The sequence below is a fragment of the Heteronotia binoei genome, chromosome 8 (genome assembly GCF_032191835.1).
Source record: "Heteronotia binoei isolate CCM8104 ecotype False Entrance Well chromosome 8, APGP_CSIRO_Hbin_v1, whole genome shotgun sequence".
NCBI lineage: Eukaryota > Metazoa > Chordata > Lepidosauria > Squamata > Gekkonidae > Heteronotia > Heteronotia binoei.
The window spans coordinates 86,278,794-86,296,551 of record NC_083230.1 but is presented as its reverse complement, the minus strand read 5'-3'; the positions used below and the strand labels follow the sequence as shown (position 1 = coordinate 86,296,551).

Genomic DNA, 17,758 nt, shown 5'->3' with positions numbered 1-17,758 from the left:
ATAATATTCAGTAAGGATGGACATGAACTGCAAAATGAACCATGGTTTGAATATGAATTGAGCTGGTTCATAGTTTGTTTCGAACTGATTTGTTTGGTCATGTCATTCGTAACCCCCTCCCAAAAGTACCTTTTTTTCTGTGGAGGTTTGAATGGTTCATTTTTGCAGTTTGTTCTCCAGACAGCCTGACACCAATTCCTAGGCAACACTGGGGGTGGACTTGTTGAGAGCCCTAGAAACACCCAAAGCAGTTGTCCATAGCTTGGTTGGCAGCTCTGGGAGCTAACCATGAGGCTTCCATTCCACTCTATGGGAGCAGATTATATACCAATATAATACCATACCCTGACTCAGCTGCTTTCACCTTGCAGCATGAAGAGAAAAGAGTTAGAGTGTGATCAGATTTTGGCCCGCCATAGCCACCCCCATCTCTGGATTTAATGTGTCCGATCACATGCACACATCTGTCCCTTATGGCTCGCTCATCCTTACTTTGGGCGTTTTCGCACTGACCTTACTGGCTTTTGGCCAGTTTACATTTGCGATGCAAAAGCCGCTGGACTTTGCGGCTCTTCCAGGTTCTGCGGAGCAATTAGTGCGAAATCCGCGCAGACGCTGCGCGGTGAAGAGGGACGTCGCTCCCAAGTAAGGTCAGTGCGAAAACGCTCTTTGTCTTAAATTGGCCTGGGAATAAATTAAGAAGCCACTGGGAACTTCCCAGTGGCAAAGTTGTTGCAACACTTCCATGCTATGTTTCTGGCCATGTGAGCAGCCTGGGAGCACCAGAGAAGTACAAGAATGGTGTGATCGCTTCTCTCAATGTGTGCACAACTTGTCCTGACCTCACAGGATGGCAACTGTGTTGCAGTGCTGCCTGCCAAGGCATGTCTCAAACAGAACCAGTTTTTTTACAAGCTGAGAGACTGCAGCAACAATTGGCTCATCTGATCCCATCCTTAGTTGTCATGAGAGCAGAAGAAAAATTGTTGTGTGGCTGATTTAGGGAAGTCTTTGGGGGACTCCTTCCCCCCCACACACAGTGGGGCATTTTTTAAAACACTTCTTCTGGCTGGGAAGTTATTCCTTGCTGTGGTTTCAGGGACCAAACCTGAAACTAGAGCTGAGCTTTCCAGGGAGCACCTGATTTAGGGAGGCTATAACTTGGACATCCCAAATCCAGTCTTTGCCAAACTCGGAGGGTGCTGAAGACTCCCTATAAGTTTGGTGTCTCTAACTTGTGAGAGGGCTGTTCTACCAGCACCCAAGCCAAATGAACCACAAACGTTTGGGGAATGGAAAAGTTTGTGGTTCATGCAATCAAACAAACCATGGATCAACACAAACCACCATTTTCCTGGTTCATGCCCATCCCTAATACCCAGTGACTAGTTAGCCTGAGAAGCTGTCTAATGCTTCACCACAAATGAAAAACGTTAGAATAGCTACCAGCACACTTTTTAAAAATCCAGAAGAATACATGAAGCTGCCTAATACTGAATCAAACCACTGGTCCATCAAGGTCATTGTCTACTGTGACAGGCAGCAGTCTCCAAGTGTTTCTCAGGCAGAAGTCTTTCACATCACTTCCTGGTACTTTTTAAGTTGGAGATGTCAGGAATTGAACCTAGGACCTTCTGCATGCCAAAACAGATGCTCTACCACTGAACCACTGTTCTTTCCCTCTTACTTTGAAGTCCAAAATCCCAGTACCTGGTATTTAATCCATGATGAAACTAAAGCCAAAGATAGGTATTATACAGTGCAATCCTAAAGAGTTACTTCAGTCTAAGACCATTAGTCTGGCTTAGACTGGAGTAACTCTCTTTAGTTAATTTGTTATTTGCACTGTTTGCAATTTGCACTGCACTGTTAATTTGTATTTGTTCTGGTCATATCACTAAACATATTCTAGAAGCAAAATAGGAAGATGCTTCCTATGGGCATGGGTCAAGGACAAGTAGGAGATCTCAGTATTATAAACTGAGGCCGGAACAGCTCTTCTTCTAAAACAGCAAGTGATTTATTCAGCTCACAAAGCACAACACAACAACAGCCCAACAATATCCCCACTTATATACACTCCAGACATTGCCTCCAGCCAATCATCTTTTAATAACTATATACAATGTTACAAGAGTCCCCAAAGTCAGCCAATCCTAATGTTCATTGAAGGCCCAATCAGGACAGTTTCCTCTGAAACACTTTCTTTCCTGATTGGGCAAAGCTTAGAGTTCTTAGGAGCCTAGCTGAAGGCTCAAGCTCTGGCAAGATACAGTTCAATATACATCACTCAGCTTGTATCCTTACTTTGAATTTTGAGGCAGGAATTCCTTAGAAGGTCTCTTTGCAAAATCTTACATTCAAGTTGTCTATCAGCTTAGGTTTAGGTATAGTAGCCAAGATCTTGTAAATAACTCTTCTGAATCTGGGCACTTGCTTCAAGTTCAGAAGCTCCAATCCATGGCATCTCCAGTTAAAAGACACAATTAACAGATCTTTATCCACCTGAGACCTTGGAGAGCTTGTCCTGTTAGTCAGAGGAAACAATACTGAACTACATGGATCAGTGGTTTGCCTTGAAACAAAAGGCAGCTTCATGTGTTCCTAAGCCGGTTCACTGTAATGCTTACTAATGTCCAATGTAAAGTTTGCTAGAACATTTTGCTGCACAAGTCCTTGCAAGCTCATTTGCATGTGCTAATTATTCAAAACAAGGAAAAAGGAGAACTCAATACACAGAAGCGATGCATTTTTAATATAAGAACCTAGTCCTGCATGCTGTTACTGGCAATGGCTAACCAGATGCTCACCAATGCATAGTGTTTTCCTTTTGCTTCTACCTAGTATATTTTAATTAGAGCAGAGGTGTGCAGCTTTAACAGCTACAGGGCGCAGATGGGTCTGAGTGGGCCACCCCGTAACGCCTACCCTTGCCCCACACAGTAATGGTTAAAAAAAGATATTTACTTCTTTTTTTTGCTTGTTTATTTCTTTATTCATTGTTCAGCCCTCCAAAGTAGAAGTGCTGCAGGGCCAACTTTGTCATTCCAGTCCTAACTGTGGGAGGGAATGGCTCATGCTCCCCTGAATTCTGCTCTCTCTTGTCAGGAGGGGGCAGACAGGACTACCATAGATAAGAATAAATGGCAAACTCTCAATAACATTCTACAAAAAGAAAAAAGGGTTTGTTTTGACAGAAAGGAGGCTCTTAAAAATTATCACAAATCCTTGTGAAACACTGCCATAAAAAATGGTCAGACAACACTGCAATTCTGGAAAAAGAAGACTTTTGAAACAGGAAGACATCCATGGCTCCCTGTCAGGTTGCTGTGGTTTCTGGTCTCTTCAGTAAGATTTAAAGAGACTATCAGTTATATTTGGTCCCTGGCAAACTGTATATCTTGTTAGCAGCTTTGTTGGTGAGAATTTATTCTCAAAGAAGAATTTGTATGGGTATATTTTGGTATTAGTGAATGTCATGATTGTTAATATACATCAGGCTGTAATTCTTGTGGTAAAGCATGTATATTTGGTTGTTAAGTATACTCCATATACATCAGTTCATGTGGTAAAGTGTGTATACTTGAAACTTGTAGCTGAAAGCATATTGTATAGCATTCTCTAATTCTATATGTTCACATTTCAGAGTTGTATCACAATGTGTATGTAAGTATTTTTAACATTATATAGCTGTTTTGGTTTTCTTGCAGTTGCTATGAGGCCAGCAAGCAGCTGATGGAGGACGAAAGGCAGAGAACCACATTCTGACCCCTTCCTAGGGGAGGGGAAACACTGGATGGTTTCACACAGGAGATTTGCCTCGACCTAGCCCTGCCTCCCATTTGGATTAAAAGTGCATGATCACACGAGCACATCTGCCCTCTGAGTTGCACCCATTCTCACCCCGTCTTCAGACGCCTATCCACATTAAAAAGCTACCTGGATTTTCCTGTGCAGAAGAGCTGTGTGATCGTGCCAAGCCATTTCCGGCAAGGTCGGGTCCCCCCCATCTCTCCGAGGTGCGCTTCTCCACTTCTCCAATTCAGCACACACACGGGGCCTTTTAAAAAGAGACAACCCTTTCCGCAGCAGGTCCGTGATTGAGCCGGGCTAACAGTGTGAATGGGCAACCACTGACAGTTGCTGGGATCCTGCCGCTTCAGCAGCAGCTGTCTGATTGCCCTGAAATGGTTCAAACTGAAGCAGATTTTTTCGGAACGGGATAAATTGTGTCACTTTCACAGTGTGAAACCAGCCACTGCATCTGAGAGGCCTCTTGGACCCAGGCTGACATGCTGGTGCCTCCCTCCCCAATTGGTATGAGAGAATATGCCATAGAATGCACAGTATGGCCCTGCTGCAGGATGTACGTTGTGTACCCTTGACTCAGAAGCAGGCTGCCACTAAACATGGGCATTCTGTCTATCTAGTTGTTGCTGTTGTTTAAACTTTGATCAAGAGCCAACTTAGTGCAGCCCTGCACTAAATGACCTCAACAGTTCCTTCTTGATTGCAGACCTCCTTTAGGAGGGGCCGCTTGGCAATGAAGGAGGGACGTGAGGGAGGGGAGCTTAACCTTTTCTCTGTTTCCCCCCTGGAGAGGAGATTCCACAGCTCCTGAGACTGAGGACGTTGTAACAGAGTAGAGGCCCTGGGGTAATGAACTGTAACACATAGCTTCATTACTAAAGGAGGATTTAAAACCTAACTAGTCTTTAATTCTTGGCTCTGCCCAGCCGTTTCTGGGGTAACTTTGCAAGACGATCCTGCCGCTCCCTTGCAGTGGATTAAAGTGCCAGTGCTCTCAACGATTCTGTGGTCATTACAGTCCTCGTATGTTGGTAAATAATTCCATTTAATGTTTAACATTTTTCTCTGTGCATTTATGGTTGATTTATGGGAGAAGCCTCTTCAACAAAGGGCTGGGTCAGAAATGGTGATATATGCACGTCCCCATCAGAGGTTTTTCACACACCCAAGAACTTAGTTAAGACACAAAGCCTTGATTTTGGCCAAATTAAATATTAAATGAAATTATTTACCAACATACGAGGACTGTAATGACCACATGATCGTTGAGAACACTGGTACTTTAATCCACCACAAGGGAGCTACAGGATCGTCTTGCAAAGTCTTGGAAAGTTTCAGGAACTGGAGAAGCACATACTCAAGGACATTGGCTAATGAACTGTTTATTGTGATTTATATTTGGTATTAATATTTAGATACTGTAGAGAGCATTGTAATGTGAATTTTCTCAATAATTATAATAAGAATTTTTCTATGAATTTATTTGTTGTTGCTGTTTTTTGAATTCTGTTTAAATGCTTTCAGTAGTATTGAATTGTGCTTCATGATTTCCTAGTTATTAGTTTGCACTGAGCCTCCAGATGGGGCCTGGAAATGTCCTGGAGTTATGACTGAACTCCAGGCTACAGAATGGAGGTTTTGGAGGGTGGCATCTGTGGTATAATAGCCTGTTGAGGTCACCCCTTTCCCCAAACGCCACCTTCCCCAGGCTCCACTCCTAAGATTTAACCAACCTGGAGTTCGCAACCCTAAATACTGTGCTTTGAGGCGGAGGGGATGCATCAAATAACAGCTTAATGACTTCTTGTTTTGCCACACTGGAAGTGGTGGAAGTTGGTCAAATTATGTCCATGAGGCATTATAAGAAAGAGTCAAAAGACATGCAGAATGACAAGGCAACTGAGAGGGAAGGGGAGGTAAGAGACAAAATTCCTGGATCTCTGGGCACTCTAGAGGTCAGGAAGCCAAGTAAGGCATTTCTGGTGTACATCTATAAATTCTGTAGCTCATTTATTGAAAAGGGAAAGGGATATCACGGCATTCCTTAACAGAATCATACCCTTCTAAACCCATGGGTTTTTAGGATTGCCCTGTGTTTGACATTGGGGGTAAACACTATTTCTCAGCCTAGCCTACTTCACAGGGTTGTTGGAAGGATAAAACATTGAGACCTTGAGTTCCTTGGTAGAAGAATGGGATATAAACGTGTGGAATGGACTGGAGAACAGAACTGTATGATGTGTTCAGAGACAACGAATGATTAGTCTGTTTGTGCTAATGCTGAGTCATGTGCTTTGTTTTCAGATGATGTCTGGGTGGCATGATGGCGGGGGGGGGCTCTCCTGAGGGTATCTTTGTCGGGGGAGGTTGGGGGGTTTCAGCAGTCCTGCAGAGTAGTAACAGACTTGTGTCTTTTATAACATGGCCTGCGTTGTCAGTGGGCTACTTGCCATGAGTCTAACCTGTATTGCATTTTATATTATGTTATATTGCTCTTACTGCATTTTAGGGTTGTCAATCCCCAGTTGGGGGCAGGGGACCTCCCAGTTTGGAAGCCCTCCCCCGTTTTAGGGTTATCAGAAAGCAGGAGGGGGGAGGGAAATGTCTGCTGCTGGGCACTCCATTATACTCTATGGAGATCAATTTCCATAGGGTATAATGGAGAATCAATCCATGGATATCTTGGGCTTGGGGTCCCCCTGTTATTTGAGGTAGAGGTGCCAAATTTTCAGCATAGCATCCAGTGCCTCTCCTCAAAACACCCCCAAGTTTCAAAAAGATTGGACCAGGGGGAGCCCCTATCTTTTGTTATTTCCAAATGGAGGGAAGGCATATAAAAGGCGTGCAATTCCTTTAAATATGACTGCCAGAACTCCCTTTAGTGTTCAATTGTGCTTGTCACACCCTTCCTTCTGGCTGCACCCCCAAAATCTCCTGGCTGCACCCCAAAGTCCCCAGATATTTCTTGAGTCAGACCTGGCAACCCTAATGTTTTTTAATTGTGTAATCCACCTCAGTGAGAAAGGTGGACTATAAATGAAATAAGTAGGTAAGTAAATAAATACATTCCTGGATGGTTGCTGTCATACAGCAATCCATCAGTTTCTGGCAAGTAAAAAGACAAACAGTCCAAAATCTAAACATTTGTACTATCAAAATACTACTGTGCAATGTATAATATAGCCCTTTTTTGGGATCTTGCACTAGTTAAGCAATCATGATTTCTTTCTAGGAACTGTTCTGTTCCTGCTCCACCAGCAGCTGCCTAAGAGCCATAAACTGCTTTTTAAAAGAAAGCACACCTTACTTTTAAAACCAGGGTACATAAAGAACTAGAGGGACAATGGTGAAATGCAGCTCTGGCACCATCACTTCAGAACAGCACATCTTAATTAAAGGGCTTTTCTGCATTCTCATACTACTGGTTCCTGTTTCTTCCATAGTCCCCCCCCTTTTGCACATGCAGTTTAAATCTGCAGGAAGATAAAATGGAAATAGAGCTGTTCCATAATGAATTGACCACTAGACAGATAACAACATCTGCAGAATGCATGCAAAACAGGAAAACCCCCCCCCCCACTAGGTCTTTTTTGGTAGAAAAAGTCCAGCAGGAACTCATGTGCATATTTCCACAGTCCTGATGTCACCATTGCTTCACACAGGGCTTTTTTCTAGAAAAAGCGCAGCAGGAATTCATTTGCATATTGAGCCACACCCCTGATGCCGAGCCATCTGGAACTGCGTTCCTGCTCAAAAAAAGCCCTGCCCCCCACAAGAAACAGGAACTTAAATAGCCAGTAACATGAGAACGCAGAAAAGCCCAAAGACTAGGTGACTGGGAATGCATCGAAGCTCACTTTATATTTATTGCAGGGAAACCCAGCCATTTTTGTGAGGTTGCACAACTGTCAGGTTTCTGTGTGTCAAGTTTATTTGTGTTTTTCTGATTGTTGTTGTTGTACCAAAGTCTAGCTAGTAAATGTATAATACTTAGGACTAAGCCTCTGCCTTTCCCCCTCGTTTTCCATCACACTTGATCATCAGGACTGCCAATGCCCCAATCCTGGCTCATGCCCCAGTCCACATAAGCAGCAGGTATATGGGACTAATCCACACGAGCAGCAGGTATATGGTGAAGCACCTGGGGAGGCAGACTGGGGAAAAGACTAATGACTCCTGCTATTCACCAAATGGCATGGATTTGGCATGTGCAGGAAATCTTAGCTTTTAGAAAAAAATATTGTATTTTCGCTTTAAAAATGTGAATGAATTGAAAACCCTGAGAAATTATGCACAAGAGAAGCAGGAAAGGCACAGAACGGTGTGTCTCTGGCAGAATGTTTTTAGGCAGATTCACAGGAGGGTTCCACTCGGGTATTCACATTTGCCTCCTCCAGCATGTCCATCCTCAGGGGAAATTAGTTTTGTCTAATGTCATCGCCAAGAAGTGAAGGGCACTCAGCGTTAGGCACACATGCTAAGCGGTTCAAAGGGGGGAAAGAAAGAAGCTGTAGACTTACGGAGGAAATATTCTGCTGTGTCGGCTTCATACTCCGTGTCCTCGAGGAAGTGATCGATTTGCTTACACAGACCTTTAAAATTCCCTACAATATAAGAGAAGAGACAACAAATGAGAACATCAGAAACTGAGCCAACAGCTTCCCTTCTGTAATCTCGATTTCCTCTCAAAAGGTCTTTCCAGAGGATTGTTTGTGGTTGTGTAATAAATGCTCTCTTCATTTTTTGCAGGGGACCTAACAACAGTTTTATTCCAGCCAGCACATCCTTCTACCGTTCCATCAACAATATTCTGTTGTTGCAAAGTGCAGTCCCACCCCCAGTCCCCTGTCTAGTGCAACAGTCAATGGTGTGTGGAAGGTGATTGTGCAAATGCCCCATTACCTGCTGACTTCTCTGGGCCAAGCAACACACAAAGGGTCCTTCTCCCTCCTTGTGCCATTTTGGGCACTTTTAAGATTCCATCTTTAAAAAAAGAATTCATTAGCGGCTGAGTGCTCCTCACCCTATATCATTCAAGCATGGCACAGGGCAGTCATGCAACCGTTTCAAACAAACAAATAAAACCCCCAGAAATACCTGCTCTTTAAAAAAAAATTAAAATAAGCTTTTAAAGAGCTTTGTGTGCCATGTCTCCAGTGCTGCTGTGCAGTTTTCTGCCCTGAAGACTGGGGTGGGGTGGGGAGGCCATCTTCTTGATGGTAAAACTATCCCTCACTCAGAGACTAATGTGTATAAATACCGCCCCCCCCCCAAAAAAAAACCTGGGTCCTGATTGAGGCTGCCATTAATGCTAAGAAGAAAATATTTATATTTTGATTATCTGAAAAGGCCCAGAGTAATGTGTCCACCCAAACACATGTCATAGACTTACAAACAAAATGATCTACATCTACTTCCATAGCTACTAAGCATGCTGGATGATACAATGTGAGCTTTCATATGGACAGATACATACACTCCATATTTATATACACAGCAGTGGAGTGTATGGCAAACATTCAAATATCACAAGCTGTGCGCACCCTGGAAAAGGCTCTGAGATTTGGTGTAGCAACCTGCTACATGATTGCTGCATGCAAATGATAGGGTTTCTGCATGACAGATATGACTAAGACAGTTCCGTTGGCACACATAATTACATCCCCAAAAGTATAGTTCATACTTATATAACCCAGAGTTGATAAAGGCAGTTTGTCTAAACTAGACTTTTCAGCTGTATGGATGGAAGGCATGGAGAGGGTGTTCTCAGGGTTCAGAATAACATTTGACTGAACCTGGAGTTGCTGTACGGCATAGGGGGTTTATTGCTGTGGCTCAGCATCTCTGAATAAGGTGTTAAATCTTGTCAGATCTCAGAAGCTAAGCAGGGTCAGCCCTGGTTAGTTGCAGTTGGATGAAGACCACCAAGGAAGCCTAGGGTCACTATGCAGAGACAAGCAGTGGCAAACCATCTCTTGTCATGCAAGCCTTACAGGGTCATAAGTCAGCGGCGACTTAACAGGTCTTTCTACCACCACCACCAATCAGCACACACCCTGACCCTCAGGCTAGCCTAGTCATGTCAGATCTCAGAAGTTAAGCAGGGTCAGCTCTGCTTAGTGCTTGTGTGGGAGAACAACCAAGATGTCTAGGGCAGCTATGCAGAACCACCTCTGAATGTCTCTTGTCTAGAAAACCCAATGGAATTGGCATAAGTCAGCTGTGACTTGACAGCATTTTCCACCCTGCTACCGAAAGATGCTCAGCCTTTAATAAAAACAAAAACAACAACAATCAGTAAGGCTTTTGATAAGGTTTCACATACTATCCTTGTTGACAAGTTGGTAATATGTGGTTTGGATCCTGTTACTGTTAGGTGGATCTGTAACTGCTTGTCAGATCGCACCCAAAGAGTGCTTGTGAATGGTTCCTCATCCTCTTGGAGAGGAGTGACAAGTGGAGTGCCTCAAGGATCTGTCCTGGGACCTGTTTTGTTCAACATCTTTATCAATGATTTGGATGAAGGAATAGAGGGAATGCTTATTAAATCTGCAGATGATTCTAAATTGGGAGGGATTGCAAACACAGAAGAAGACAGAAACAGGATACAGGATAATCTTGACAGGCTGGAAAACTGGGCTAAAATCAACAAAATGAATTTTAACGGGGATAAATGTAAAGTTCTGCATTTAGGTAGGAAACATCCAATGCATGGTTATAGGATGGGGAAGACTTGTCTTAGCAGTAGTATGTGCGAAAAGGATCTAGGGGTCTTAGTGGATCATACACTGAACATGAGTCAACAGTGTGATGTGATGGCTAAAAAGGCAAATGCAATTTTGGGCTGTATCAACAGAAGTATAGTGTCCAGATCACATGATGTGATGGTATCGCTTTACTCTGCTCTGGTAAGACCTCATCTGGAGTACTGTGTTCAGTTTTGGGCATCACATTTTAAGAAGGATATAGACAAGCTGGAACAGGTCCAGAGGAGGGCAACGAAGATGGTGAGGGGTCTGGAGACCAAGTCCTATGAAGAAAGGTTGAAGGAGCTGGGCATGTTTAGCCTGGAGAGGAGGCGGCTGAGAGGTGATATGATCACCATCTTCAAGTACTTGAAGGGCTGTCATCTAGAGGATTGTGTGGAATTGTTTTCTGTGGCCCTGAAAGGTGGGACCAGAACCAATGGGTTGAAATTAAATGGGTTGAAATTAAATCAAAAGTTTCCGGCTCAACATTAGGAAGAACTTCCTGATGTTAGAGTGATTCCTCAGTGGAACAGGCTTCCTCAGGAGGTGGTGGGCTCTCCTTCCTTGGAGGTTTTTAAACAGAGGCTAGATGGCCATCTGACAGCAATGAAGATCCTGTGAATTTAGGGGGAGGTGTTTGTGAGTTTCCTGCATTGTGCAGAGGGTTGGACTAGATGACCCTGGAGGTCCCTTCCAACTCTGTAATTCTATGATTCTATGAACTCCAGGTTTAGGAAGATAGACTGGAGTTTTATTATTTATTCATTAAAAACTACCCCCCCTTCTGTCTTTTTAAAACAAATGTCCCAATGGCTTACAGAATTCTAGGTCTAGGGCATTCATATGCAATGGGGGCGTTTTGCCTGCTAAACACCCATATCCAATGCTCTTATCAAGACTTACAGAAGTATTGATTTCTGTAGGCATATTTATATTTACACCATTGCAAGGTATGACAGCTGTTTGCATATCCATACATGCAAATAAATATTCACAGTGCCCTTAATAATGGCAGCAAGAAGCTGAAGATAATGGACAAGCAATGGAAGGATTGAAGGAGTTGAAAGAGGGGCAGCAGTCAGTGAATCTTGTAACTTGCTTTGCAATCTGATTTCCAGATCTGAACCTAAAGCTAGTATGACTCAGGTTGAGGGATACCAGCCTCCACGTGGGACTTGGGGATCTCCTGGAATTACAGCTCATCTCCAGATTAATGGGTGGACCCTATCTCATCCGGCATTGCATCTCTATGCCATTGTATCTCACTGAGGTCCCTGTCCTCCCCAGGCTCCCAAATCTCCAGTAGTTTCCCAACCTGGATCTGGCAACCCCACTCAGTTCTTATCCAGAACCACTCTTCTAGCCCCAGAGAACATGTGTGTTGAGGAACACTTGAACAATTGGTCTTGGACTTGTGCAAACAGAAATGTACAGCAGCAAGACCAAAGAAATAGGTTGGTTCACTGTGAGAAGGAAAGTAAAGGCTTTCTTGGACTACTTTGAGTTCTCTTGAAAACAGCTACTGTCTCTAGTTTTCTATTTAGATCTGTGTTGGAAAATACCTGGAGACTTTGGGAGTGGATCCAAGAGAGGCTGGGGTTTGGGGAGGGGAGAGGCCTTCATATGGTACAATGCCATAGAGTCCACCCTTCATAGCAGCTATTTTCTCCAGGGGAGCTGATCTCTGCCTGCTGGAGATCAGTAGTAAAAGTGGGAGATCTCCAGGCTCTGCCTGGAGGCTGGCAACCGTATTTCTGTTGTATGTGTATCCGTGTAAGTGCTGTGGCTTCTCCCAAATAATTCTGAGAATTGAAGATTAGGACAGGTGCTGAGATCTCAAGACCTCAGTTCCCCTGCCTCCTTAGGGACAGAAATGACTGCCAAACAAGACTTCAATCTGTAGTGTAGACATGGGCCTAACAAAGTTACTCTTCTGGAATTCAAGAGCTAAGCTAAATTAGTTTAATACCTGAATTATTTTGCAGCCAGGGGGCCTAATAAAAACAAGACAGTACCTTAGGGCTCCGAGTCTGGATATTTGATTCAACTGCAGCCAGTTGTAAAGGAAGCCCCACACAACCTTTGAAATATACTCTAAGGTCAACAAAAATTGAACCTGATCATATAGCTTGAGATACAACCGGTCCATGTTAGATGACCATACATTGCACTATGCCGGTTCAAAAGGAATATACCACTCAGTGCCCTGTTGGCCCAGGCTAGGCTGATTTCATCAGAAATTGGAAGCTAAGCAGGGTCATCCCAAATGGTTACTATTTGGATGGAAGACTACCAAGGAATTCCAAGGTTCCTATGCACAGGAAGGCAATAGCAAACTACCTCTGAACATCTCTTACTTTGAAAACCCGATGCAATAAATAAGCTGTGACTTGATGGCACTTCTCTTTCTCACACATACACATATATCTAATCACAACCAGCATATTGAAAATATTTGTGTGCAGCAGCCAAACACCTGGATAATCTTCTTCATGCTAGCACAAGCATTTTTAAAAAAAATTGTATTGGCATAACCAAATTGCCTGACCTGAGCAATGAGCAGCATCTACAGTTGCTAACCTCTGGGTGGGGCTTGGAGATCTACTGGAATTACAACTGATTGCCAGACTACAAAGATCAGCTCCTCTGCAGAAAACTGCTGCTTTGGAGGGTGGACTCTGGGGCTATGACCCTTTCCCCCCGACTCAACCCCACCAAGTTCAGGAATTTTCCAACCCAGAACTAGTAACCTTAGCAGTAGCAGCAGCAAATAAATAGTTTGCCACATGTAGCAATTGGAAGCTGCCTCCGGGTGTCAGCTATTTTTTATGTCCCATCCCATCCTTGTGTTCTGAGGAAGCTGGTGGGCATTTTGTAGAGCAGACAATTGAGAACACCAGTGACTGAAGTCAGCTTCTGCTTCACTGGCCACACAATAAATGACTCTTTAAAGGGTATGTGACATCAGCACTGAATCATGGTATTGAAACCTAAGTCAGCTTCCTCTGCGTACCCTGACTCAGCTCCATTAGACTTTGTATAGCTGGATGAAGCGAAAGTTGGCAAGTCATGTGGAAAGATTACCTCCTGCTTCTTCACATCCCACTCTGCCTATACTTCCCCCATATCATCCATATAATATATCCAGAATTTTAATCTGTTCATCTTAGTACTGGTAGTGATTGCTTCATAACACATGTTGTGGCTGTGTGCTGGTGGAGTTGCTTTTATGTCCCATTTCACAACTGCTGTGTTGGCACAGCAACCCTACAGAGATCATCTAAGGTCACACAGAACAGACTAAAGAGCCAGCATGATTTAATGGTTAGCGTGTCTGTCATACTAGGATCTGAGAAACCCAGGCTTGCATCCCTGCTTTGCCATGGAAACTTGCTGTGTGACCTTGGGCCAGTCACACATTCTCAGCCTTACTTACCTTATAGGGTTGTTGTTAGGATGAAATGGAAGAGAGGTGAACAATGTAAGCTGCTTTTATTTATTTATTTGATTTGCTTTATATCCCGCCCTCCCTGCCAAAGCAGGCTCAGAGTGGCTCACAACATAAAATCCCACAAACAATTAAATTAATAAGTATTAAAATTACACATTCAATAATAAAATAAATATGCAATGATTAAAACAGTTAAAACAGAATACTGAGTTGGTGCTCTTCTGGTGGCAACGGCCTTCTTCCACTTCTCTTAAATACTGATGCCGAGTCAATTGAATGCCAGCCGGAAGAGGACAGTCTTGCAGGCCCTGAGGAACTGCACAAGGTTCCACAAGGCCCTCACTTCATCTGGCAGTTGGTTCCACCAGCAGGGAGCTACAATTGAGAAGGCCCTGTCTCTGGTTGATTTCAATTGGGCCTCCTTTGGCCCGGGGATTACTAATAGATTTTGTGATTCCAGTCTAAGTACTCTCTGGGGAACATGTGGGGAGAGACGGTCCCTAAGGTAGGCAGGTCCTAGGCCATATAGGGCTTTAAAGGTAATAACCAGCACCTTGTAACGAATCTGGTATACTATTGGCAGCCAGTGCAGTTCCCACAGTCCCAGCTGAATGTGCTCCCACCTGGGGAGCCCCAATAACAGCCGGGATGCCGCATTCTGCACTAGCTGCAACTTCTGGGTTTGGCACAAGGGCAGCCCCATGTAGAGGGCATTACAGAAGTCCAGCCTTGAGGTGACCGTTGCATGGATCACTGTTGCCAGGTTGCCGTGCTCCAGGAAGAGGACCAACTGCCTTGCCTGCCTAAGATGGAAAAACACAGATTTAGCAGTGGCTGCTATCTGGGCTTCCATTGTCAAGGCAGGCTCCAGTAGCACCCCCAAGCTCTTGACCTTGTGCGCCATTGCCAGTGGCGCACCATCAAACACAGGTAGGGGAATTTCCCTTCCCAGACTGCCACGACTCAAGCAAAGGTCCTCTGTCTTCGCTGGATTGAGCTTCAATCTACTCAGCCTAAGCCATCCAGCCACGGCTTGTAGCGCCAGGTCCAAATTTTCTGGGACACAGTCAGGCCAGCCGTCCATCAGTAGATAGAACTGGGTGACAACCCAACCCGTACTGGTGACAACCCAACCCATACCTCCGGGCAATCTGGGCAAGGGGGCGCATGTAGATGTTGAACAACATCGGGGAGAGCACTGCCCCCTGAGGCACCCTGCAGTCAAGCGCGTGCCTCCAGGACAGTTCACCCCCAATCACCACCCTTTGTCCCCGACCATCAAAGAAGGAGGAAAGCCATTGCAAGGCCAACCCCTGAATCCCTGCATCAGCAAGATGGCAGGTTAGCAACCGATGGTCGACCGTATCGAACGTTGCCGATAGGTCCAACAACATCAGTACCGCCGAGCCACCTCGATCCAGATGCCACTGGAGGACATCCACTGGGGTGACCAGCACTGTCTCCATTCCGTGACCTGGGCAGAAGCCGGACTGGTGAGGGTCTAGGACAGAAGCGTCATCCAGAAAGCTCTGTAACTGTAGCGCTACTGCCCTCTCAATAATTTTACCCAAAAAGGGTAAATTCGAGACCGGCCAGTAATATGCCAATTTAGCCAGGTCTAATGTTGGTTTTTTCAGGAGAAGGCAGACCACAGCCTCTTTAAGAGGTGTTGAAAAATGCCCTTCCACAAGGGATCTATTTGCGATATCCCATATAGGATATCTGAGCTCCCTTAGGCAAGCTTTAATTAGCCAGGAGGGGCAAGGGTCCAGATCACAAGTTGTTGGGCGTACAGAAGAGAGGATCCTGTCAACTTCCTCTAGGCTGAGTGTATTGAAGTGGTCCAGAACAGAAGCAGAAGACAGGCACGGGGCCTCGAGTTCACCTACTGTCTCCAATGTGGTGGGGAGGTTGTGGCGGAGCGACGAGATCTTATCTGCAAAAAAGTTCACAAAAGCCTCACAGCTGATCTCCAATTCCCTAAATTTGGCCTGCCTTGTGGTAGTTTTGTAAGGGTCCGAATTGTGTTATTGTGCCGGGCACGAAATTGTAGACGCAATCTTGGCCACAAAGTAAGTTTTCTTTGTGGTTTTGACTGCCATCTCATAGGACCTCGTAAACTCTCTATAAGATGTTCTAGCTGTCTTGAGTATGCTGCCATGGCCTCTCTAGCTGTCTGAATCCTTGTTTCATCTGCTGCAACTCCAGGTTGTACCACGGTGCTAGCTTAGAGTGAGGGTGCAGAGGACGCCGAGGTGCGATCTCATCGATGGCTCTAGAGAGTCTGTCATGCCAGGACTCAACCATGTCATCTAGGGAATCGCCAGGGGGCCAGGAATCCTGTAGAGCCATTTGGAACAATTCTGGGTCCATCTGGCTCCGCGGGTGAGTTAAAATGTGCTCACCGCCTAAATGGGCTTGGGGTGGGACAACCACACGAGCCTTGAGGGCATAGTGGTCCAACCATGGCACTGCTTCAGCAGTAATACCATCCACTAAAACTCCCGCTGCAAAGATGAAATCTAGCATGTGCCCCGCCTGGTGAGTGGGCGTTGTAACAGTTGGGAGAGTCGCAACACTAGGTCCATCGCCTGACTGGAGGTCATGTCATCGGCATGGACATTGAAGTCACCCAGGATCAAAAGCCTTGGGTACTCCAATGCCCAGCCTGTTACGGCCTCCATCAGGGACGATAAGGCACTGGCTGGTGCGTTAGGCGGACAGTACACTAGCCAGATTGCCAACCCCTCCCCAACGTCCCACATTCAATGCCATTAATCTCTGGGGCCGGGAGAGCCCAGAAGGAGTAAGCCTCTCATATGAATAGAGCCACCCCCCCCCCCACCGCTAGTCTGTGATTGGTGAAAGACTGAGTATCCTGGGGGAGCTGTCTGGGAGAGAGCTACAGGCTCCCCATCTCGCACCCAGGTCTCAGTCACACAAGCCAGGTCCATGTCCTGCTCAAGCAAGAACTCCAGAAGGATTGAGGTCTTATTATTTATGGACCTGGCACTACGTAACATCAATGATGGAGGCGAGTAATTCAACCTGACCCCTCTACCTGCCACTGTCGGGATGGGATGCAGACTGGAAGGGGGCCGAGCGCTATCATGTCTTGGTCTCCTCCCTTATAATTCTGTCTGTTCCCACCTTCATACCTTCCCCTCCCCAGGAGTACTGGAATCCCCAGGCTGGTCATCCCCTGCTGGTCTCCACCACAGCCTCAGACCAGCTGTGAATAGGCCCAGCTCATCACCCTACTTCGGATGTTAAACAACAAGCTAGCTCCCCAACCCTCTCCTCTCTCGCCAATCAGTCAGTTTCCTAATTTAAACTAACCTGCTAATAATTTAATCTAATAGTTAATTTAATCTAAAACCCCAACCCCACAATCTCCCCTTTAATTAATTAGCTAAAAATAATTTAATTGATTCTGATGGCTCCTTAATTGCAAAGGCCCCCCCAACCAGTTACCCTCCCCCAATTAATTTGCCGGAAATATAAAATTTATCGGATAGCCAATCAATTAACCAATAGTCCAAAATTAATTAACCAATAGGACAATTACTTAACAAATCAATTTAGCAGTCAGCAATTCAAATTCCCCTTCTGTATTGGCCGTTAAGAACTGGTTAAAATGATGCGGGATAAAAACGCTACTGTGCTTAAGATGCAAGGTGTTCTTAAAGTGCAAGGTGTTCTTAAAGTGCAAGGTGTTCTTAAAATGCAGTTGTTCTTAAAGTGCGGT

General features: G+C 44.9%; 1 protein-coding gene across 2 annotated transcripts in view; it reads right to left on the bottom strand.

The window, feature by feature from the left end:
• CACNG2 (calcium voltage-gated channel auxiliary subunit gamma 2) overlaps positions 1–17,758 on the bottom strand; it is a 200,054-nt gene that overhangs the window by 37,374 nt on the left and 144,922 nt on the right. For both annotated transcript variants that reach the window (XM_060245519.1, XM_060245518.1), the window contains exon 2: positions 8,331–8,414. In XM_060245519.1, coding sequence (XP_060101502.1) covers positions 8,331–8,414 — 84 coding nt within the window. The remainder of the gene's footprint in view (positions 1–8,330; positions 8,415–17,758) is intronic.